Source organism: Lepidochelys olivacea (assembly GCF_965140295.1).
Source record: "Lepidochelys olivacea isolate rLepOli2 genome assembly, chromosome: 6".
NCBI lineage: Eukaryota > Metazoa > Chordata > Testudines > Cheloniidae > Lepidochelys > Lepidochelys olivacea.
This window is the reverse complement of record NC_140416.1, coordinates 30710328-30734315: the sequence shown is the minus strand read 5'-3', so window position 1 is coordinate 30734315 and position 23988 is coordinate 30710328. Positions and strand designations below refer to the sequence as shown.

Sequence of the window (23988 nt, the reverse complement as noted above, 5' to 3'; positions counted from 1 at the left end):
GTGGTTGCAGGAGCCGCTGGCCTGCCCTGGTGCTCTAGACTGTGCGGCAGTGTGGCTGGCTCTGGCCAGGTGGCGTGGCTGCCAGTCCTGGTGCTCTGAGCGGCATAGTAAGGGTGCGGGTGGGGGGTTGGATAAGGGGAAGTCGGTCCTGGGGGGCAGTCAGGGGACACGGAGCAGGGGGCGGTTGGATGGGGCGGAGGTTCTGGGGTGGGGCGGTCAGGGGATGGGGAACAGGGGGGTTGGATAGGCGTGGGAGTCCCGGGGGGCCTGTCAGGGCACAGGGGTTTGGATAGGGATTGGGGCAGTCAGGAGACAGGGAACAGGGGGGGTTGGATAGGGGGTGGAGTCCCAGGGGGCAGTTAGGGGCAGGGTGGAGTCCTGGGAGGGGGCAGTCAGGGGACAAGGAGCAGGTGGGGTGTTGGATGGGTTGGGAGTTCTGAGGGGGGCAGTCAGGGGGCAGGGGCCAGGTTGTTTGGGGAGGCACAGCCTTGCCTACCTGGCCCTCCATACAATTTCGGAACCCCAATGTGGCCCTCAGGCCAAAAAGTTTGCCCACCCCTGTCCTAGGGACTATGCTAGGACCTACTTTGTTGTAACTGTTTAATCAACAAATTTAAGCTATCTGCATTTTTTTTCTGCCTAATTAATTATCCTATTGTTCGAGCCACACATATAAGTGGTTTTTGGAACCCACCAGCTGCTAGGGGCTTAAAGTGCTGTCCCTCCAGCCATGGTGCACTTAGCACTCCACCAACTATCCCAGAGATTCTGAGGCGGAAGGGACCATTGGGATCATCTACAGTACTCTGACCTGCTGTATAACTCAGGCCAGAGCATATATTCAAAGTAATTCCTGACTGACCTAGAGCACAACTTTTAGAAATCTTGATTTAAAAACTGCCAGTGAGGGAGAATCCACCACCAGCTTTGGTAAATTGTTCCAGTGGTTAACTACCGGCACTGTTAAAGGAGGCCCTGTGTTACCATATTTACTGACTCCAGCTCTGCAGTAGGGTATTTACTGTGTTTTAAACACAATGCGCTCTGATTGAGTGTGTCACCAAGTATACCGGTTAAACATTCAGCCTCAGATGAGCATTGCCATATTTAACAGCATGATCCTACTTATTGCGCTAGACACACAGCCCTGCCTTCCTGGTCTAGTCAACAGGCTAAACAGGCCACCATATTTACTCAGAAAGAAAAGGAGGACTTGTGGGACCTTAGAGACTAACAAATTTATCGGAGCATAAGCTTTCGTGGGCTACAGCCCACTTCATCGGATGCTCTCATCAGTGTGTTAGTCCCTAAGGTGCCACAAGGGCTCCTCGTTCCTTTTGCGGATGCCGACTAACAGGGCTGCCACGCTGAAACCTGTCATAGTTACTCAGGAAAACACGCTAGTCTCGTTGGACGTTACCGTATTTATTGAAGTCCAACCTTGACTTGGGTTTAATGGGTTAATCAGGAAGACCTGGCTCACGTTACCCTCCGTTTTAGATTATTTATTGGGTTAAGCATTGAACACGCACTGATCTAGGCTTTACTGATTTCATGTTGGGAAGCGGGAAACAGTGAAATCTGGGATGTGCGCTGCCGTATTTAATGGACTAAACGCACCCGTGACTGGGCGTTAGCATAAACCGAAACATGCAACTCACCCTCAGTTTTACAGCATATATTCCCGCCTAGGGATTACCGTATTTACATGGTTGAACACACAACCTTGATTTAGCTTTACCACAGTTCAGGGTTTGTCGTAATTAACAGGTTAAAAACGCAAAACCTACCGGGCGTTACCGTATTTACCAGTTAAACGCGGAGCCCTCTGCCTGCAGGTCCGAGGCGGTGCGGGCGGACATGCGCCGTGTGGGGCCTGGGTGGGGTGACAGGAGCGACGGGTCCCGCCTCCTCTCGCGGCTCTTGGTGCCGGGCGGGCCTGGGCTCACCTGGCTGGGCCTGTGTCTCGTTGCCGGGTGTCCGGCTCCTGGCAGCGCGGGGCCATGGCGCAGCAGAGAGCGGCGGAGCGGGGCCCCGGCGAGCTGGCGAGCGCCCGGCCCCAGCGGCAGCGCATTGAAGGTGCCGCCCTGATGCCCGCCGGGGGGCGGTGTGAGCAGCGGGGCCGCTGCTGGGGGCAGGATGGGGTCAGTGGCCGGGGAGGGGGCGGTTTGGGGCAATGGGGGGCAGGGAGAAGGGCTCTGGGGGGTCAGTGTCCGGGGAGGGGGCAATGGGGGGCACGGAGAAGGGCTCTGGGGGGTCAGTGTCCGGGGAGGGGGCAATGGGGGGCAGGGAGAAGGGCTCTGGGGGGTCAGTGTCCGGGGAGGGGGCAATGGGGGGCAGGGAGAAGGGCTCTGGGGGGTCAGTGTCCGAGGAGGGGGCAATGGGGGGCAGGGAGAAGGGCTCTGGGGGGTCAGTGTCCGGGGAGGGGGCACTGGGGGGCAGGGAGAAGGGCTCTGGGGGGTCAGTGTCCGGGGAGGGGGCAATGGGGGGCACGGAGAAGGGCTCTGGGGGGTCAGTGTCCGGGGAGGGGGAAATGGGGGGCAGGGAGAAGGGCTCTGGGGGGTCAGTGTCCGAGGAGGGGGCAATGGGGGGCAGGGAGAAGGGCTCTGGGGGGTCAGTGTCCGGGGAGGGGGCAATGGGGGGCAGGGAGAAGGGCTCTGGGGGGTCAGTGTCCGAGGAGGGGGCAATGGGGGGCACGGAGAAGGGCTCTGGGGGGTCAGTGTCCGGGGAGGGGGAAATGGGGGGCACGGAGAAGGGCTCTGGGGGGTCAGTGTCCGGGGAGGGGGCAATGGGGGACAGGGAGAAGGGCTCTGGGGGGTCAGTGTCTGGGGAGGGGGAAATGGGGGGCAGGGAGAAGGGCTCTGGGGGGTCAGTGTCCGGGGAGGGGGCAATGGGGGGCAGGGAGAAGGGCTCTGGGGGGTCAGTGTCCGGGGAGGGGGCAATGGGGGGCAGGGAGAAGGGCTCTGGGGGGTCAGTGTCCGGGGAGGGGGCAATGGGGGGCAGGGAGAAGGGCTCTGGGGGGTCAGTGTCCGGGGAGGGGGCAATGGGGGGCAGGGAGAAGGGCTCTGGGGGGTCAGTATCTGGGGAGGGGGCAATGGGTGTAGGGAGAAGGGCTCTGTAGGGGAAGAGTGGGGGGAAGGTCAAGGGAGGGGCACTGTCTGGTCGATGTGTGGATTGGGAGCACTGATATGGGGTTGGTTTGGGGCAAAGGGAAGGGCACTGCAAAAGAAGGTAGGTTGGAGGCAATAGGGAGAGGGGAGTCTGTGGGGTCAGTGTTCAGGGATGGGGTACTGAGGGGGGTTGATGTGGAGTAGTGTGGGGGGCAGGGGACACTGTAGGGTCAGTCGCTTTGGGGCAGTGGAAGGGACTCTGTGGGGTCAGTGTTGCGGAAAGGGGCACTGAAGTGGGGTGGGGTTGGTTTGGTGAGGTTGGAGCAATGTGGGGAGATGGGGACAGGGAGAGGGGCACTGTGTAGGGTCACTGTTCAGGGACATGCAGGCACTGAGGTGGCATTGATTTGGGGAGGTGGCGGGCAGTGTTGTTGCCATTAAGCAAACAGCTCCAAGGACATGCTAAGCCCTGTGGGGCTGTGATGCTGTGGCTCATTCTGTGCTGATGGGCATCTCTGCCCTTCTTCCAGAAGGGTAAGCAAGGGAGCAAGTCTCTCCCTGCCAGTTACCAATGGTGGCTCCTTCTTTGCACCCCAGTGTTTCCCTTCCAGTTGTGTCACTTCCCCATTGGTCAGGATCTGAGTGTCTTAAAGCAGACATCTCACTTTGGTCATCTGAGCCCTCCCTGTTATGTGCTAGTGAAGGGCACTGTACTGAACCATTCTTGGGTGAATGGCTCATACAGAAGGGTCTGCAGCACCTATGAATTGTGAGTTGTCACTTGTAAGTTTGTCAGGGCTGGGCATTTTCAGGGAAACAATGTTAATGAAGTACAGTACTAAACTACACACAGTTGTACATAAGGCTGTTCATAGGCATTTGGTGACCGAACCTGATAATAGGGTATTCAAAATGAAAATACATCCTTAGTTTTCACTTCTGTAACCTGTCATGTGCAACCCTGTGCTCACACGTAGCCTTACTTGCACAGAGTGGTTTGCGAGATTGGGGTTTTAATTTGTGTGTACTTACTGGATATGTAAAATAGTAGAATAATTTAATATCTGGTTGTAAATTGATAGAGTTGGAAAGGGCAACAACGTAGTTAGAAAATCCCTATCAGTTAGGTGCATTTGGGTAAGGCAGCTGTATATATCTGGTCTGACTAGGTATGGCAAGTATTGTGATTATCTACTCTGGGTTGTGTTAAAAACATTGAACTATATTAGCATGGTTTGGAAATTGGCATGGTTTCACAGTACAATTTAAAATCTTTAGTCACTTATAATAAATTCTCTACCATATATCTTGCAAACTGTTAGAACAAATTTGGGTGGAATGGATGAGAAATGGAGAACATACTAATGTCCCACACATGCTTAATTTTAATACTATTAGTTCCATCCAGTAGATTTCCCTTCCTCATATTGGATTATCATCCTGGAGAAGGTGGTAGTAAAAAAAAACGCAATTAAGTTTGTAGCTGCATGGCTCTAGCACTTCAGACAAAACAGAGGCAGTAAAATCAAGGGACTATGGTAAACATTTTTACTGACTTAAGGCAAAATTGGCAAAGTAAGTAAACTTGAAACTAGTCAGAGCACTTGTTTTGTTTTTATTATGTTTCATCATCCTTTTTCTGGCTTACAACATTGAAATGGTAATGCAATAGATTGCTGTGCATGTTGCATAGTGGCATCATAATCATGCCACCAGGAGCTGCAAATGAAAACAGCATCTTGGGATTTTTGTGTTGTGGAGCTCCAGCAGAGAAATTAAGGCCAGGTATACATGTAAAATTTTTGCTTTTTTATTTTTAATGGAATAGCTATGCTGGCAAAAGCCTTAGTGTAGATGCAGTTATACTGCTAAAAAAGTGCCTTTGCTGGTATAGCTCATTTTGCTTGCTAACCCAGTATCTGCTATACCATCTAAAGCATTTCTGGTTGGTATTACTGCATATGTGGTTGGAGGGTTTTGCTGGTATAGCTCTGTTACACTCAAGGACTGAGCTACAGCAGACTAAAGCAACGTTACTTGTGAAAAAGAGCATCCATAGAGGGAGGGGGGGTTAATGTGCATTAAGGTTGCACCAGTTAATCTTCACTTTCCTGAATGTCTTTATGTAGACAAACCCTCATACTCCAATAAGAGTTGCTCCCGGTGGAATTCTGCACCAAATTTTTTTCTTTAAAATATTGTGCACAGAATTTTTTTAATTCTGCAAAATTCTGCATATTTTATTTGTCAAAATAACACAATATAATCACACCAGTTTCAATTATTTTTGGTAATTTATTTCAAAATACCTGTCAGCAAGTATGTCTGTAACAATACAGACAACAAAAAAGATTCAAGAAATGTTTTTTGACAAATAGATTCCTTGCTAGGCATATTAATACAGAACTTTGAGTAATAATTCATCTAAACTACAATACAAAACCGTATTTCCCACAGCCTTTTTTTTTGAAGCAGAGCAAAGGCTTGGAGGAGTCGGGGTAACTGCGGAGCTGAGGGAGAGGGAAGTAATTGCTGGGAAGGAGCCTGGGTGTGAAGTTGGAGGGCTGTTGGGTATGGGTGGGAAAAGTATGGAACAGGTTGTTTTTTTGTGGGGTAGGGAAGGATTGTTAGGGAGCTTCCCCCATGCACACCTGGCTGACCCCTAGCCTCTCCCATTCAGTCAGGCACATCTGCCCCTGTCCCCACGTGTCCCTGTGCCCTCACCCAGCCACTCCCCTGTCCCTATGTGTCTCTGCACCTCCTTCCCCACCGTGGCTCTGTGCCTCCACTCCCATTCAGCCCCTGTGACAGTCTCTCCTGCCCTTATGAGCCCCTGTCTGACTCCCCCCCCCCCCCCCGCCCCCCACTCCTGTCTACTGACTTGGCCTGACAAGCCCTGCTGCTAAGGCAGTTCTCTCCCTCCCTGAGGGGAGCTGCAACTTTGTTCTATTGCCACAGCACCCTCTGGTGGACAAAAGGTGGAACTGCAGCAACATTTTGGCAGACGCTTTTTTGTGTGTGAAAAATTAGAAATCTCTGGGACTCATTAAATATACATACACACAGTAGCACAGAACTCCCCCAGGAGTAAAGAGTATCTCCATTGGGTAGGGGAGGGGTTTACTTGTATCGTTATATCAGTTTAATGTCACATCTTAGGTTATATTGAAAAAAAACTTTCTTGTGTATACTAAGGCTATCTTTAAAAGTACCTTTTCCTTAGGCCTTGTCTTCATTAAAAAAGGTGTGGTTTTTAACATGTTAGCTACAATATGTTAATAAGTATGTGTTAAAATCCTAGTCTAGAAAAGGGAAGATAATTTTGTAAATGTATCTCCTAGGATTTACTTTGATTAGTTAATGTGTTAAAAATACCTTTTCTTGTAGTGTTGACATGGGTGGCCTGAGTTAGTGCAGCACTAGATCTTCCCTGAGCAGAGTTAGACAGCATGGCCATCAGCATTTTGTTTACTGTAGCTAAACCAGTGGTGGGGAATTTTGGCAAAAAGTTTAGTGTACTGTACTTGCGTGTTCTCATGTTACTTTGCTGTGGTTAATAAGGGTGTAAAGCAGGTTTTCTCCTTTAATGTATTAATTGAGGGCCAGCTCCAGTAGTCCTTATTTGGGTTTATGTCAGTGGGAGCTTTGCTCAAGTAAGGAATGCAAGATTTTGCCTGCAGCTTCTAGGGAATATAAGAGAGATGGCTTTTTGATGGGAAGATTTTATCCACAAAATACTTACTTTTAAAAACTTTTGGAAGCATAACTTTGAATTCTGTCATATTTGTTTTTATGTTAACTATAATTTTGTTAAATTTTAGGAAGGGCCCATACAGAAGGTGGATCAGCACGAATGTCACTCCTCATATTAGTGTCCATCTTTCTGTCTGCTGCTTCGATTATGTTTCTAGTATATAAAAATTTTCCACAGCTTAGTGAGTAAGTATATTAAGGATTAATTTGCTGGCTTTTCTTTGGAGTATCCTCTACAACTAAAGGTTTTAGGAGGTCCCCAAACTGACATACCTCAACGTTTTCATAAGCTGATAAAAATTTGAAAAAACTGTGGGGGGGGGGAGAGGAAATTCATAAGACAACCCAGAAAGTCAAAATATAAAACTTTGAAGTTGGAAATATCCAGAAGCAAGTGCTGGAGACTGCCAGTCAGCTAGTCTAAAAGCAAAAGTTGTACCACTTTAACTATACTGCTATAATTAAATTAGTACAACCTTCTCGTCTTTGGATACAGTTATACTGGTATAAATGTGATTTATACTGGTATTATTTGTTCTCATATGGGTGGGGGAAATAAGCTATATCTGTGTAAGGCACGTATATACTGGTATAATTATGTCCAAAGTGAGGAGGTTGTATTGCTTTTAACTATAGTGGCAAAAAAATAAAATTCTCATGCCTAACTGAAATAAGGTATAACAGTACAAAAATTATACTGCAGACTTCAACTTAAAGGCAAAAAAGAAAGTACGCACCCATAAGGCAAAATACCTGAAAAATGTTTCCTCTTCTGAAGGAGGTAACACGCCATCCCTCTCAAAAAATCTCAATCAATGTTAATTTTTCTTCATCTGTATAAACTGAACAAGGAGAAATAATATTGAAAACACCTAAAATTATCTGAGGGTTTCAGCTGCAGAATCCTATAGATTTGTGTTCTCTGCCTAGGAAAGCTATCACCAGCAGTTATAATGAGAGCAAAGCAATTAGTCTAGCTCTTTGATTTATTATCTTATACTGGGGCAAATGAGTTTTAAAATTGTATTTACTGATTACTTAGCCTAATTCTTGGAAATCTTTTTTTTTCCCCCCCTCCCCCCCTTCAGAGAAGAGAGAGAATGTATAAAGATTCCCAGAGAGATGGATGATGCTAAGGCCTTAGGAAAAGTCCTCTCCAAATACAAAGACACCTTCTACGTCCAAGTATTAGTGGCTTATTTTGCTACATATGTTTTGTATCCTTTTCCTGCTGATATAAAAGTTGTTTAGTTGCAATTAATGATGTTTTTCTCTGAAAAATTTGAAGGAGGGATGTAAACAAGCTTACTGGCTCTTAATCATTCGAGGATGAAGATTAAAAATGTAACTATTGGGTTGTCTTTAGGCTAGGTATTGAAATGCACAAGAATACTGAACTCTAAAGTACTTAGTCATTTTCTTGTGTATTCCAGTGCCTGCCTGCCTGTAAGAATGGACCAGACTGGCAGAAGGAAAGTGCGGTGTACATCTTCACTAGTAAATGCAGCTAGAACGTTGTTTTAAATCTACCAGTTTTGACGGTGTCCTTTTTGGAAATGGTTCTTAATATTTAACTTATAAACTATCTGGCTTTATAGAACATATCGGTTCAATTGTTTCAAATCATTTGTATGGATCTTGTGGAGATCTTAAAGAAAATCAAAATTAAGTACAGCCCCACATTCCTAAGATACTCAAACACTGCATCTATTACAGCTACTATAAAAAGAATGAGAATTTAAACTTGTATCTGGGGCATTTCTTAGAAGTATTTCAAGGCACTCCTTAATTCCTGTAATGCCTATTTTACACAAAGAATTGCTGGATCTCTTTATGTGAAGTTAACAAGTACAAGATATTTGGAGTTAAAGTACAGTCTAATTGTTAGTCCAAGCAGCAGTTTTCTTTTTGTTGGTAGTGATGCAGGATTCAGAATATATTAATTAGTAATGGTAATAAAAAAAATGCTTAGATAAAAGTGAACCTTCAATGGCTGTTCCACTTACAATTTTTAAAAAAGGATGGTGAAGGAGGTCTTCTCTAACTCAATTTGAGAGGTTTTAGTAACTCAAAACAGGGTTATTGAATGTCATTAATTCAGTAATGATTTATTTTACAGCTGATTCTATTCCAAAAAGCAGTTGTTCACAAATAACATTTTAAATGGATTCTGTACAAAAGGGAAATTAGACAACTGATTGGTTTTTTTAAACACTTGTTACCTTACATCTATCTTTGTCATTTCAACTAAACACCATGACGTCTGCTGCTCTAATAGTTAAATGTCATTGTTCTTAGATTAGTGACAGACTTTGGTCAACTAATGTGCATGCTGTGATGTTTATCTCAACCCTTGAAATATGCTTAGAAAGCAATTGTACACTTTGTTCATTTACTCTGAGTTTGATACTATATGTTTGTCTTGTTGTTCTGATCAGTCACACACAGTTAATATCAGGATGGCACTTTAAAATATGATTGATACTATATTTTTTTACAAGTTCCCTTAACAGGGATTTAAGCACTTTGCCCCCAATCATCATACTAGGGAACCATGTGTATGCTGGAGCAGATCTCCCTCCCATGTCTTATGGAAGAGAAGATCTTGCTCCATAGGGGGGTCATTAGTCAGACCTCCCTTGCTTGAGCCAGACATGGGCCTTTATGAAAAGGCAATACCAAAAGAGGTCCAGCAACCTCCCTTGTCACTAGATGGGGCAGTAGCACTTGCACCTGACACCTTCAATGCATTCTAGTACCTGCAGACCTGGCTCTCTGAGGCCCTGTGCATTGAAATCTCAGTGACCCAGGAAAAGGTCATTAAGATCTTTGACATCCTGAACTCCTCAGCCCCAGCCAGGATTGCCCTCCCTATCAGTGAGGGCACACTTGAACTCGAGAAGGGCATAATCTTCACCTTCGGCAGACCCCAACCACTCTTGCTCCCTCATCTTCAAGGAGCAAAAAAGAGGAGCCACAAAAGAGCTTTGAAAATCTATATGCCCACTGTAACTGTGATATCAGTAGTACAGGAAAAATCCAGGTCTGCAAAGGGCACCCCAGAAAAGACCATTTTAAAAATGGACCTTTTTTGGTGTTAGACTGATTCCTCAGCATCGCTACTAAGCTCTGTGTTCTAAAGTAAAATAGGTTTTGTTCAAAATATAATTTTGTGACATGAGAGCAATGCTCGCACAGGATAATAAGAAGGAACTCTGAGAGCTCATGAAGGAGGGTCAAATGGTCTCAAAGATTTGCTTACGAGTAGCCACGGTTGTATCGGACACTGCCATCACCATGAGATGGCCTTTGGTTTCCAGTGTTCGGCATTTCCAAGAAGTGTAATGCATCGTAGAGGACCTGCCCTTCATAGGGATGGAGCTCTTCAGCAGTCAAACAGCTGAAGTGCTCTACTCCTTTAAGGATTTTAGATCCCTGTTGTGATCCCTCGCGGAATGCACCCCAGTCCCCTATTGTAATCGTACATATATCGTCCCCAAAAGAGAGAGCTCCCTTCTACTCCGTACTTAATAATTGGAGTACCTCTGTGAAAGGCCCTGAGATTCAAGGAGAGACACTGGAACCAAGTTAGAGCCTACCCTGACCTTCAGAAGCCACCTTGTTCTTCTCACCAGGTGTGGGTTGTGATTACAGTTGACCAGTGGGTGCTAGGCATCATCAGCCCTGGCTACTCTAACCATTTCCTTGCCTTTCCCCCCATGTAGTCCTCCTTCCCTGTCTTTTCAGAAACCTTTCTTATGAGAACCTACTCCAAACAGGAGTAGCCTCGTTGCTTTGTCTAGAAGTCATAAAAGAGGTACTGCAGGAATACGGGGAGATGTTCTGGTATTTCTTTATTCTGAAGAAAGGGGGAATCTGGTATTTCCTTATTCTTTGTCCTATCCTAGAGCTGAGGAGATTGAATGAAAATGACACAGATTCAGTATGGTAACACTTGCCTCCATCATTCCATCTCTTCAGACTCAATAGAGGCTTGTAACTCTCGACTTACAGTACTCCCACTTCCGCATAGCCATCTACCCGGCCCACAGGAAGTACCTGAAATTCATAGTGGGGCCCAGCCATTACTAGTACAAGCAGTGAGCCTTCACAAAATGCTTAGTTGTGGCTGCAAACCGAAGAAGTATCAATGTCTACCTGACCCCAACAATAGATGTCAACAAGCCTGAAATGTGCCTTCTACCTGTTTTGCCTAAGTGCGCTTCCGTGTGAACTAAGAAGAATCGTCCTTCCCCTATCACTAATATTAGTGTTCATAGGTTCATCATCAGTTCCGGTCAGTGAGGGCTTTCCTTCCAGAGGACAGAGTCCTATCATTGTAGTAATTTTTAAACAGAATAAAATCAAACCTGACTATGATGGTACAGACTTGCCTTGGAATTGTATACCACATTGGCAAGTGCTTGTGACAGCGCTTTCCAGACTTTCACTTGTGGCCCCTTCAACTTTGGCTCCAGTTAGCCTGCTGCTCGATAAGACATCAGATGAACAAGGTTGTAGTCCCACCTCATATCAACACGGAGCTGAATTGGTGGCAAGACCCCCCAAGAACTTTTTTTCCTCTACTTCTAGGCAGCAACTCCCAGTTCCTATGGAACTGAGTTTGAATTGACACTTCAAGCAAATTAATACTGGACAAGGGAGTCCACCACTCTGACTCACTGTTGCTTTCAGATTCATGCCTACATGGCATCAGTTACTCTAAGTTTACATTTGGATGGCTTCCTTAACAACTGAGAGGACTAAAAATACACCTTTTTAGAAAGTGGGGGGGAAGCTGAGTGAGCTTCTGCACAAGTTGAACATGTCTTGATGACCACATAAATAAATACTTTAATTTAATCTGGACTATACGTTTGACATCCCTTATCTAGTTTATGTAGTGAGAAGTATGTAGTCCTTAACATGGACCTCTAGGATGAAGAGGTTTTTAAAAGGGAAGAAATTTAGGGTAGGAAGGCGATCTCATGGCTGTCTGATATTACCCTTGGTTTGTGTGCAAACTTGTCACTCTTTAAAATTAAGTCCATACAATGGATTATTGTATTAGATTTTAACTTTTGAAGACTTGGTTTCAAATTCTGGTGTATGTCCCAAACAAATATGGGTTTGTCTTATCCTAGTACCAACACCCATAAAACCTTCACAATGTTTAGGATGTTTTGGTAACTTCTGGGGGGGAAAAAAAAACACTCTGCAGCTGAAACAGAAGTTAAAGGGTTGGGCAGGAATGACTAGGTGAAAAGTCTATGGCCAGTGTTATGTGAAAGGTCAGACTAGATTATCCTAGTGGTCCCTTCTGCTCTTAAAATCTAAGAAAAGTGGTGTGAGGCTGAAATGGTATGTGTATGCTGCGGGTGAAGAATGAGATTTTGGTACTGGTTATATAGTACTTATTTGTACTTTACCTTATCAAAGTGGTTTCAGTTGTCCCATCTCTCCAATGAACATTAAACCTAAATCTGAAAGAAGAAAACAGTTTGCACTGACTTAACTAAAAGTGTCTTTGCAAAAAAGATTGTTAAATTGGTGCAAGTTTATGTGGGCAAGGCCTTAAAAACTCATACATTAATGCAGTGCTCCCCAAATATCTCTTGTAAACTGATTATGCCAACAGTAGTATTTTGAAGATATACATATTTCTAGTGTTCAGCTTGTAAGTTGGTAAATACCATGATCACTTTTAAAATGAAGAATGTAAAAGTGCTAAGTAATGCGATGTTCTATCCTTAACTGAGAAGCACTCAGCTTGCAAACATTTGCTATACCTGGCTCTATATTTCTCAGTATCCTCTCAGGGTTTCTTTATCCGTTCCCATTAGCCTTATTTCTTGTCTGTCTGGTAAGTATGTATTCCTCCCTCCCCTTCCCCCAATTGGCATTTGGGATGGCTGCGGTTGTGGTCAAGCAGGGTTTAGGAGCATGCTGCCTCTGTATCACTCTTAATCCCTGTAGTTTAACCCCCTGAGGTGTTGGTGAGGCGGTTTTAGCACCGAGGCTGTGTCTACATTGGCAATTAAATGACACAACTTTTTTGTCTTTGAGGTGTTAAATTCCCCCCCCCCCCACAACAACAACAAAAAAGACAAAAGTTTTGCTGCAACAAGTGCCAGTGTGAACATTGTTGGCAGGAGCACTCTCCTGCTGACAACGCAAACACCGCTTGTTGGGGTGGAAGCTTTTTGTCTGCAGGAGAGCTGACAAACAGAGCCTACGCTGCCCGACTTAGCCGCACGGCTGTAGTGGCATGCCAGTAGCGACACAGCTGTGTCACTAAAAGCGGTGTAGTGTAGACAAGCCCTGATTAAGTCCAATGAGGCAATTGGAGTATTATCGCAGACTTCAGTCAGCATTGTTGAGCTGATAGAGCCTCGCTTCTAAAGTGCTCAGCCAGACTTCATTGGTGTTAGCTGTTTGGGCCAGGGACTGAGCAGTTACGAAAATCTGGCCCCAGTTGTTGACTCATGCTGAAAACTGCCTATAAAATACATCATAAAATTCAGACCGCTAATTATTTAGGTCTGTGTATTTATTACATTACATTACAAAATCAGAGGGATACTGTGTACACAACAAAACCACTATGCTTACAAAAAATACTCCCCCCCCCCCAATTTTTTTTTCCAGTTCCTATTGGTAACACAACAGTGTTAGCTGAAACGGTTTTTTAAACCACTGAGTTTTGTGGCTTAAACAGAGGTTCTTGAATGGTCTTGACAGGCTTCAAAAGGTGTCGTGTCTTGTCCTGACCTCTTCTGCCAAAAAGATGATGGTCCTCAAGGGCTTAGGATAGAGTTAGTCAAGTAGATCTAGACTTGAGGTGTCTAGAGCTAGATCTCGTTGAGGTGATGGGTTTTCACAATTGAGGAATCTGAATCTATTTAGAATACAATTAAAAGGCTTTTTTATTGTTACTATTCAAAGCCTTCTTAAACTGAGTGGTGGTAACTGTTCTCATTTAGCATTTTTGGAATAGAAAGTAATCTTGTTACATCTATAATGAATGTCAAGATGGATGTAAACCAATGCATCTTTTTGCCTAAATCAGTGGTTCTCAAACTTTTTTTCGTGGACCACTTGAAAATTGCTGAGGATCTTGGCGGACCACTTAATGATCTTTCCAAATGTTGTTTGTACCGTTAGCTAACTGTGTTCAAGCGCTTTGGATAAAAGCACTATATTAAAAAAAACCCGTAATAATAATTAACTATCCCTCTTGCTTGCATATTATCTCCACACATAGCTCTGCGTTAAGATGCTAAACAAATCTATGAGTCAACTAGAAATAGTCATGCTTGTTGCAAATATTAATACAATATTTTCTGATACTGGAAAGGAGAGTAAAAGGCATTCATCCAGGTTTATGAAATTTCTCTGAGATGTCAACTCTTAATTTGATTAATACTTCACACATAGAACAGTAAAAATCAGTAATAAAGTAACACAGCAAAACAATAAACAAACAAGTGACACTGAAAATATGAAGGGAAGTAAAACATCAAGTGGTTGGTCATGGGTATTTTAAATGAGTGTTTAAGACCCACGCTGTGCAAATGCACCAGAGCCTTGTAGAAACAGGCAGAGATCTCCTGGTTTCACATTGTGTATGTCACCAACTCAGAAACTCACAGTGGACTCATGGAGTTTTTACAAGCCCTGGAGCACATTAACACATGGCTTGGAGTTTGCAGACAGATCCCTGCTTCAAAGAGCTTGCAAATAAGGTCTTTATCCTACAAAACACCTAGCAGCACCCCCACTAAACCTAGTGCTGCTTGCTACTTAAGAGTCAATGGAAGTACTCTGAAGAGCCAGAACTATACCAGTAACAAAGATCTGGCCTTAATGGTTTCCATACCTCTCCCCAAATGTAATGAAAATCACTTGTCTGGACAAGTGATTTCCATTAAGTTTTTTTAGCAGTAGTTTGGGGAGAGCTGTCTCTCTCCTGCTGCGGCATCCCCCAGCTGGGCTGGGAAGGAGGAGGTTGTCTCTCCCCCACCATGGAGCTAAGGCGGGGAAGGAGGGCTGTCTCTCCCCAGCAGCCATAGTACTGGAGCTGGGGAAAGTCGCCTCTTTCTCTGGCCACCACAGCTCTGCACGTCCCAAATTCCCTCCCCCTCATCCCACTGCCCCCCCCCCAACTACCCCATATTCCCCCCAAGGCCACCACCTCACCTTACATGTGCGTCTTCTCCAGGGTCCAGGCAGCTAATTAGTGGAGCTGTGAGCTTGTGCGACTCCACTAATTAGGTGGGTGGCCCTTCATTCTCTCATGTGCAGCTGCCCAGGTGCGCACCTTAGAGGGAACTATCTGCGGACCACCTGAATGGAGCTCGTCCATGGATCACAGTGGCCTAAGCAAAGCAGTTATAGAAAATATTATAACGATAGGTGTTGTATGTGTATATGTAGGAGTGGCTAACACAGACAATTAAAGGAGAACCCTGTAAAGCAGCCGAAATGGATAGCTGTATGGAGCCAGGCCCTTTACTGCTAATGAAATCAGCAGGGATTAGAGATTGTTGTACAAATTGCAAAGAATTTCTTCTCACTTTTTTTTTTCCCACTGGCAGTGTTCTGGACTTGGAGCCTCTTTCTGTTATATGCTTTCATATTTAGTTGGACGGCCAGTTGTGTACAGATATTTAACAGAGAAAGCAGTGAAATGGTCAGAACAGGTAAAGTTGCTTTTGGTAAACATTCATGCTGATTATATAAAATGTGAATTGAAGAAGATGGAATCATAAAGGTTTTGATGTTCACAATAAACCTAATAAGAAATGGCTGATTCTGCTATCATTACTCACACCTAGTACCTCACTCCAAGTGTATTTTCCTTAAAGCAAATGGTGCAACTCCTTGAGTGTACAGTACTACTGTACTTGGTATGAATAAGCATGGCAGAATCTGGCCCAAAGCACATTTATGGAATGAGGTTGAAAGCAAATTTAGCATTAAGGAGGTTCAGCAAATACAATTAAATATGTAGTCTTTCTAACATATTTAAACTCTTTCATATAAGGAATCAGCTTAATATTTAAAAATTAAACTGTTCTCTTAAATTTGAGTTCATAATTAATCTAACTGCAGTAACCCTCTTATTTCAGATTTTTAAAAACATGACTTTTTTAATGTTACAACAGTAAACACCCTCTTGGATGAATTTCACTGGAAGAGATTTTCTTGATGAACAAAACCATACTCTTTACTTTCTGTGCCCAATGTTCTATTCTTAAACAAACTTTAAAGCCAACTTTTCTGGTAATTGTGGATCAGGAATAACTATTTTACAAACCTTTGTTTTGGATGTATAGTTCATTTAACATTTTTTTTTTTTTAAACCTGTTTCTCCGTAGCCAGGCAAACTGTACCTGATCTGTTTTGGCAGGAATCACATTAAGCTGTTATCACTATTTGTGTATATAGGGTCTCTAGTCCCACTTACATGACTATTCAACTATGGGAGTGGGATTTGATTACAATGTAGTTGTCCCATTACTCTTCCAACACAACTGGTTCTGCAGTGTAGATGAAACCGAGACAGTTTTAAGAATTGTGCTAAAGCCTGGGATATATTCCAATTAAGTGAAAACATTAAGCACTTGCTATCTAGAATCTATCTGTGCTAGTAAAGCTACATACATGAACAGCTCAAAACCATGTTATAAGCATGTTGAGAAGCAGTTTCTAAATCAGATAACATATCTTGGTTCTAGGCCCACAGGTAAGATCAAACAGTGTTATAGTTTAAGGCTTCACTCCTCTTGTTTTTCACCAGGATAAAAAGTGTATTTTTAACATGGTGTTGACAAGACAATTCGTAGTTATTAGTTTTAATGTTAGCTAGTCAGAGTAGGCCTTAGGCTTCCCTTGCTAACTCATGTTCAAATGCACCTCATTCCTTATGTAGACACATCTACTATGTCTAACCTTGGTGTATAAACATAGTAAAACCTCAAGTCTGGATAAGGTTTTCAAATATGTGGTGTGAAAGGGCATCTGGATCTAAGTTTATACATTTTGCTGTTCTATCTGATGTAGCTGCACAAACAAAGACCAATAGTTGCTCTTTGGTGAACTACTTTTCCTTGTTTAAAGAGTGAGTTGATTTAGTTCACTGAGTAGATATAATATAATGTCTAACTCCCATCCCAAAAGTCAGAATTTCTAAGCTAACTTCAGCACTATATTTAACAAATGTTTTTCCTGACCCTCCTCACAAGCTCCAATCCAGAACTTGTTTAAATATATTGTCTATTTTTTTGCGTTTGTTTCCACTAAAGAAATCTATATAAACTTGTTAGCTAATAACTAGACTGCAGATGCACTGTATCTCAATAAGAGCAGCCTTATTGAATAATACATGTGTTTTTCCAAGACAGGGATTTTACTGAATTTTTTCTAATTCTGTGGCAGGTTGAACGACACAGAGAACACCTCATTAACTACATAATATTTTTGAGAATAACGCCTTTTCTTCCTAATTGGTTTATCAATATTACATCTCCTGTAATAAATGTACCACTGAAAGTATTTTTCATTGGTACTTTTCTAGGTAAGAATTTTGGTTAATAAATTAAAGTGTTTTAAGGACCCCATTGTTCCCCCCTCCTGCCCCTTCAGAGAATCATTTAGTGTATATCCGCATCTACTGGTCAACTGAATGATTACATGACTACACTATTTCTTTTATTTGTTTCTCTATGGAGCTGATCATCATAATATGTGAGGGCCTCACTTCTTACTCCAGTAGTGTTCCCATTTTACAGTTGGGGAAAATGAGACCGAAGTTCAATTACTTGTCCAAAATTACATGGCATATCTGTGTGCTTCAGCAGTGTCCTTTGTTCCATTTTGTGCTTTTTTTTTCCTTTGAAGTAGAATGACTGGTTTTTTTTTATTGAAAAGGGAAACTCAGATTTACTTCATGTTCTTTATGCAAAATTGTTTTGCCTCAGAATCTCTGTTTTCACATGAAGGGCTTGTTTTTCTCCCATTTGTTTACCATTGTCATTTTTCTTGAACGGATTAACTTCCTAATGATATTCAAAAAATGTTTTGAATAGGCTTCAGTTTGCATTTTGTTACAAATATTTTTCACATGGTCAGTTAATGAGTTATTCATATACTATTAACTGTATTGAAAGCCGTATAGTCTAGCGGATGAGACACTGGATTAGCACTCAGGAGACCTTGGTTCAATTCCTAGCCCTGCCATTGGAGTGCTGGGTGATCTTGGGAAAGTAAGTGCACCATTTCCCCATCTGTAAAATGCAGATGATAATACTGACGTGCTTTGAGATCTATAAAAGAGCTAGGTGGTATTATTATTTATTATGTCTTGACGGAACCTGAAAGAAAGTGGTAACTAAATTAATCTTACAGGATGGGAATTGTCTCTATCTTGGTGAACAAGTGAATTATTTTCCCCTTAAAAAAACCAACCCTATGATGTCAAAATACATCTATTCATTGGTATGCCTATTAGATTAGGTGCTTTGAGAGGTTTCGGAAACTCCATCTTTTCCTTGTCACAAGAAAATTATATTTTTCCAACCTTCTAGTTTTATTGAGCTGCATAGTTAAAAATACAAACAAAGATTATCTACTTAGCACTTATTTTATTTTATTATTAGTCACTAACTATGTAGGGAAAAACAGCATGTAATTTAACAAGACTGTACTATGGTGTTGAGACTTAAATATAAGAATCTGTTTGTAATAAAGCTTACTAAGTAATATGCTTTTTTGAAGGGCATTGTCTTTTAAAATTTAGAATGAATAGAAATAGTATGAATGGGAACTGTAAGGTGTTCTTAGTTTGGGCTTTTAGGATATAGTCTGTTGTGGTAATTTAGGAAGGTCCCACTCTTGTAAAGAAAAGGACTACTCATGGTAATAAAGTTAACCACATGCATAAATTATTAGCTATCCAAACTGAAATCTCAGTTTGGGTAAACTTGCTCAGTTTTTTCCCTGTGCTTCAATGGAACTACATCTTATATTTCCCTCTTTATAAATGGTGACCCTTCAAAAGTTGCTCTCTGACTTCTTGTGTACCAGCATATGTTCTTGTCTTTTTTTATTATGAATGGGTAGTTAAGTGTCTTTGTTTGGAAATAGTATGTAGTATTTGATTTCATAATGGATTACTAAGAAAAATCCATGCAGAAATGTGTCATTAGAAACAAAATTAGACATGTTAAACTGTTGTTTTTGGTCTAATCCCCATGTGCTACTTAGTCTTTGTGTATGCAAACTAAAAAGTCAGTACAATATACATCGCAGAAAAAGAATGTACACTGCCTCTTTAGATTATATTACAAAGGTCTAGGTGCTATAGAAAAATGGTGTGTGTATGTATGTTTTTCTATATGATACTGTACTTGTTATGAACTGTATTTTTATTAAGTTCTGGACTTTGTTGCCTTAAACTGTTTCCAACAAAGTTCTAAGGTGGAGAGCATTTGCTTGCCTTAAAAAAAAAAATTGAAAAGTAACGTGTGCTTTTATTGTTTTAGTTCTCTTTCACTGATTCTTTGTTTTATCTCTGTACACATAGGTGTTGCACCACCATCTTTTGTAGCAATTAAGGCGGGAACAACACTGTACCAGCTTACAACAGCAGGGGAAGCAGTTTCCTGGAACTCTGTATTTGTTCTCATGATTCTAGCTATTCTCTCTATTCTGCCAGCTGTCTTCCAGAAGAAGCTTAAACAAAAGTTTGAATAAAGAGCACATTGGATCTAAATTTCCCATAATTCATCTCAGGATCAGTACTTCTGATGGTCATATGTTTGTTTTTTATCAGATCTTCAGCAATGTAAAAAAAAGGGAGACTTGTAAGGGATAAGAACTTCCTTATTTCTTTAAAGGAGCACATTTTACTGTCTGAAATTCAAGGAACTGTGTTCAGAAATACTCTGTATATACCTTTGTAGCCCAAATCATCAGTGTTTTATTCTTTGAAAGCAAGAGGAGGGAACTCAAAACACAGAAGATGAGTTAACTTTTTGCTCTGCTTCATATATGTGGCAGAAAGGCAAAATTGGATAGCTTAAAATGCAACCTTCAGATATGGGTTTCTAAAAGGTCAAATAACTTTTGATTGGTCAATGTAGTTTGTAGCATTCTACATGACTCTGAAGACTTGCATGTAACTTAATGGTTTGCTCTGAATAATTTTCTCTTCATTCTGATTTTCCCCTTTCATCTACTTTTGTCCTTACTGGTCCCAGAATAATGTAAAGTACAATGGCACTCACTTGCAAAACATAAGGCTTCTCTCTTGGAGTAGTAAGTTAAATTCCAGTGATGTAAAACTGCAGGAGGCTAAACTGCTTTCTTCTTTCTCTTCATTAATGTTGTCTCAGTTTAAATACTTGAACTGCTTTAACTGGATTAACAAATTCAGTCAAATCATTCCCATATTGTAGATTTTATTTTTGGAGAGCAGGTCAGAATTTTATCTTGGCTTGTTGATTAACTCTGAAGTTTTTAATTCTTGTTTAGACTGATTTTTATTTGTCTAGTTTTGCCAGTATTTCAGATGCATAGACTTATCCTGCCAATTTAAGATAATTACCAGATTTTGTTATACAATATTTTTCAGTCCTTAAATGATTAAAGCAAATAGAGTAATTATAAGCGACTTACAATTCTTAGGATATATTACTTGAGAATTTGGGATGGAGGGGAGGGAATCTTGGTCTTGGCAATAGTAACCTGTTACCATTACAACTCATCTGGCTAAAAAGTTTTATCAGGTATGCAAATTATTACAAAATTCTTGTTTATCTGAAATATTGCCATGTAAAGCTCAGTTCATCATGTAATAAAAATCTTACACTTTATACATAACCTAGAAGGCTGCATTCTGTGTTCTGATTGGTGGGTAATTGGTAGTGTTTTATCATCCACTAAGGTATACAATACCTTCTCTTCAATAGTTATCACTACTGCTGTCAGTTTGTTGCATTCTCAGTGGGCCCTTTAAAATATAAGCTCCCAATTCAACATGATACTTAAGCATGTGCCTAAGTATGTGAGTAAGTCCCACAGAAGTCAGCATCTGCATGCTTTAAAGTTAGGCACTGCCTAAGTATCTGTCTGAATCAGGTCCTGACTCATCAGTACCTGCTTTGCAGTGCTCAGATTTCTGAGGAATTACTCAGCTGAAATTTTGTACAGTGTTTTCTCATCCTGAAAACATGGAACATTTTAGATATAAGAGAACAGTACTATAAATGGGATAATATGAAAGGTACTGGTACCTTCTTTTGTAACATAATGGGGATTGAGTCATTCATTTTATCACAGTATTATGTGTAAATACATAGGAAATATATTAATTGCCTACACTATTTTTGTCATCTGTTTTTCTGTTATGTAAACTAACTTTTCAATGCCTATTGAATTTTTCATTCAGATGTGGACTGCACAATAAACTGGTGGTTTTGTGTTGCTAACTAAAACATCAATGTTTTATCACTTGTTTACAAGTTTCTTTGTAAAATACAGCTTTGGGTATTTATGGGTTTAGAATTTTTAGTCTAAAAATGTACTTTAGTTTTAAAGGTTGATAATGTTCTATGACCTTGGATCCACAGTCTGAACAGTGAGACTTCTTCCTACTGTAGTGTTAACCTCAGTCAGAAAAAAAGTCACTCTTTAGAGATGGTTCAGCACCACTGCTAGTCCAGTGGCATCTCTAAACATTTCTTTGTGTCCTGCCTGACATAGGTCAGTATAGATGTTACTTTTAGGTTTCATGTACACTATCAAACTGCAGTTTGAGGGACTCTTGTCATAGAAGCGTCTGAAATATGTTTCAAATCCTTATGAATCATGCTAGAGCCTTGGATTTTACAGGGTAGTCACAATTCACTGTGTAGATAGGACTAAGCTATGTTATGAAGTTAAAACTGCTCCAACCATGTTCTAATTGGCTTCCCAGCACAGTAGCTTTTTATATCAAAGAAAGGACCTTACCTTACAGTTCTCTTCTTTTGCAAAAACATAATTGGCTTCTAGTCAACTGTTCCATATATATCTTCAGTGGATGCCAAGAGAAATTCCTTGAACAGTCCCTCATCCCTGGGAACTACTTCAGGGTATCTGAATACTACAGGCATTAGAATGAAAAGAATGTGGGGTAAGGCCTAGTTATGGAACACTTGCAATGCCGTTTCACTGGAAGGAAATTCAGCAAGTGATTAAGAGGTAGGCACAGCTTTCTAACAGGAAAACAGTGTCTGTCATGAAGCAAGTGGGGAGGTAGAAGAAGATAAAAAAATGTAGCTCCTTTGAAATATCAAGGCATTTTGAACTGTTAGGTAACCTGTTCTCTTTGGAGTTGTAAACAATATTTTCCAGACACCATTACTAAATGTCTTTTTTGCATTTGATAATAAAACAAAACTATACAAACTTGTAATGACTTCTTTCTTTTGTGTGCACTATCTTCACCTTTTTTCTGAACATACAGTAAGTTTTTAGCTGAATCTATTTATAAATAGTTGAAGTGTTCTGAAATAGTTTTTACAGGCACTTAGAATTATTAAGCCAACTTCAATGCACTGGCTATTCTCCTTGCAGAATAGATTTAGTTTGTTTGTTTGTGGTGTCAGAGCAAAGTAAGAAAACATGGCATTTTGCCATGTCTGAGGATTTTAATATTTTGCACAAACAATCCTAATGACTAATTATGGAGTACTGTCATGATGCTGCTCAGACTAAGACAATTGCCATATCTAGGGATTTAGGATGATACAAATCAGACACTGATGACCAGATGATGAGATCATCTGTGCTGATCACTTATTTTATATTTTCAATGGATTATTGATGAAAGACCCAGAAGTATTTTAAGTTTTGAAAGTTAAACATCACTCATAGTCTTCAAAGTTAATGATGGATCCATATGTCCAATCTACAGAATGCTGTCCTGTAGCAGTGGGATTGTTCTTACATATTAAAAGGACCTAATAGGCTTTTTATCATAAAATTACAATAGAAAATAAGGAAAGTGTTTTTCCTTTAAAATACCACTGACTGGACTATCCTATTAAGCAGAGTAAAACACTTCTTTAATTTTTTGAGCTTTTCAAACTCAGTTTGCAATCCTGTTTTGGTTGGTCTGTGCTGGTAAATGGTATATGAAATAGATGGATATTCACTATTGTAAGATAAACTAAAATAGAATTCACCTTAGGACAATTTTGGAAATCCCTCATCCTATGGTTTGCAATGGCACCTATGTGTTCTCAGCCTGTCTGCCTTAATGATACCCAGCCTTTTACTAGGCGATAAGGCTGTATCAAGCTGGCAGGCCTACTGGCAGCTGGGGGTTATACCAACCCCATTCAGTGAATGGAAATACTGAACGAGAGGTTTTCTTGATGCACCTTGGAAAATTATTTTTAACATTAGTAAATCGCTTTTAAACTATGTGGAATATTATGCATTTTGTAAATGGTGCTATGCAAGAGTTAAGTTCTATTTTTAATGTCTTTGCAGCACTGTGATTATGCTGTGGAAATACTAACAAGTACAATTCTAGCACAGCTTCATGGCGGGTGATATCTAAGATATATGGGTACAGTGAGGCTCACTAATATGGCCAAAAACCCATTATGTATAGTTTACTAGGATTTAAAAAGGAAGCAGCTGGATATTTCTAACTCTTCTGGATCCACCAAAACAGAATTGACCTGAAAAGTTGTAATCTGTAGGAGAAAGTTGTTCAGAGTTTGTCTAGTTTTTAAACTCCTCTATGTTGTAGCACCTATCTTTCCCCCCCAAAAAATTCATTGCTATAATTTCTTAGCAGCTACCACCACTGTACTAATGTTAATGTGTTCCCTATGCAGGCTCTAGTATTGCTTTCTACATACACATTTTGTACTTTGGCAAAGTAGTGAAAGTCCACCTTTACCTAGCGAAGTAAAATCTCCACTCTAGGAAGATCAAAATCAGAAAGATTTGCTTTTGAGCTGTATATATACAAGATTAACCTGATTTCATTCCAACAGCTCTCAGGTGTAGTTGGGCCTCAGCACATGTGGCACTTCTGCAAGTGACAGAACGAGCTGAAGTTCAC

General features: G+C 41.4%; 1 protein-coding gene across 1 annotated transcript; it reads left to right on the top strand.

Annotated features, from left to right (window-relative positions):
• Nucleotides 1-1945: 1945 nt before the first annotated feature.
• TMEM41B (transmembrane protein 41B) lies at nt 1946-22316 on the top strand. Its single transcript, XM_084632704.1, has 7 exons — nt 1946-2079; nt 6932-7049; nt 7952-8080; nt 12633-12726; nt 15461-15565; nt 17304-17442; nt 19450-22316. The coding sequence occupies exons 1-7, from the start codon at nt 2004-2006 to the stop codon at nt 19617-19619; spliced, it is 831 nt and encodes a 276-aa protein (XP_084488830.1). The 5' UTR covers nt 1946-2003; the 3' UTR covers nt 19620-22316.
• Nucleotides 22317-23988: the final 1672 nt, after the last annotated feature.

Excerpts from the sequence above, each read along its gene's own strand:
- TMEM41B (XM_084632704.1), top strand. The coding sequence starts at position 2,004 with ATGGCGCAGCAGAGAGCGGCGGAGCGGGGCCCCGGCGAGCTGGCGAGC. Across the intron at positions 7,050-7,951 it reads AATTTTCCACAGCTTAGTGA|AGAAGAGAGAGAATGTATAA; the intron begins GTAAGTATATTA and ends CCCCCCCTTCAG. Across the intron at positions 8,081-12,632 it reads TATTTTGCTACATATGTTTT|CTTGCAAACATTTGCTATAC; the intron begins GTATCCTTTTCC and ends AGAAGCACTCAG.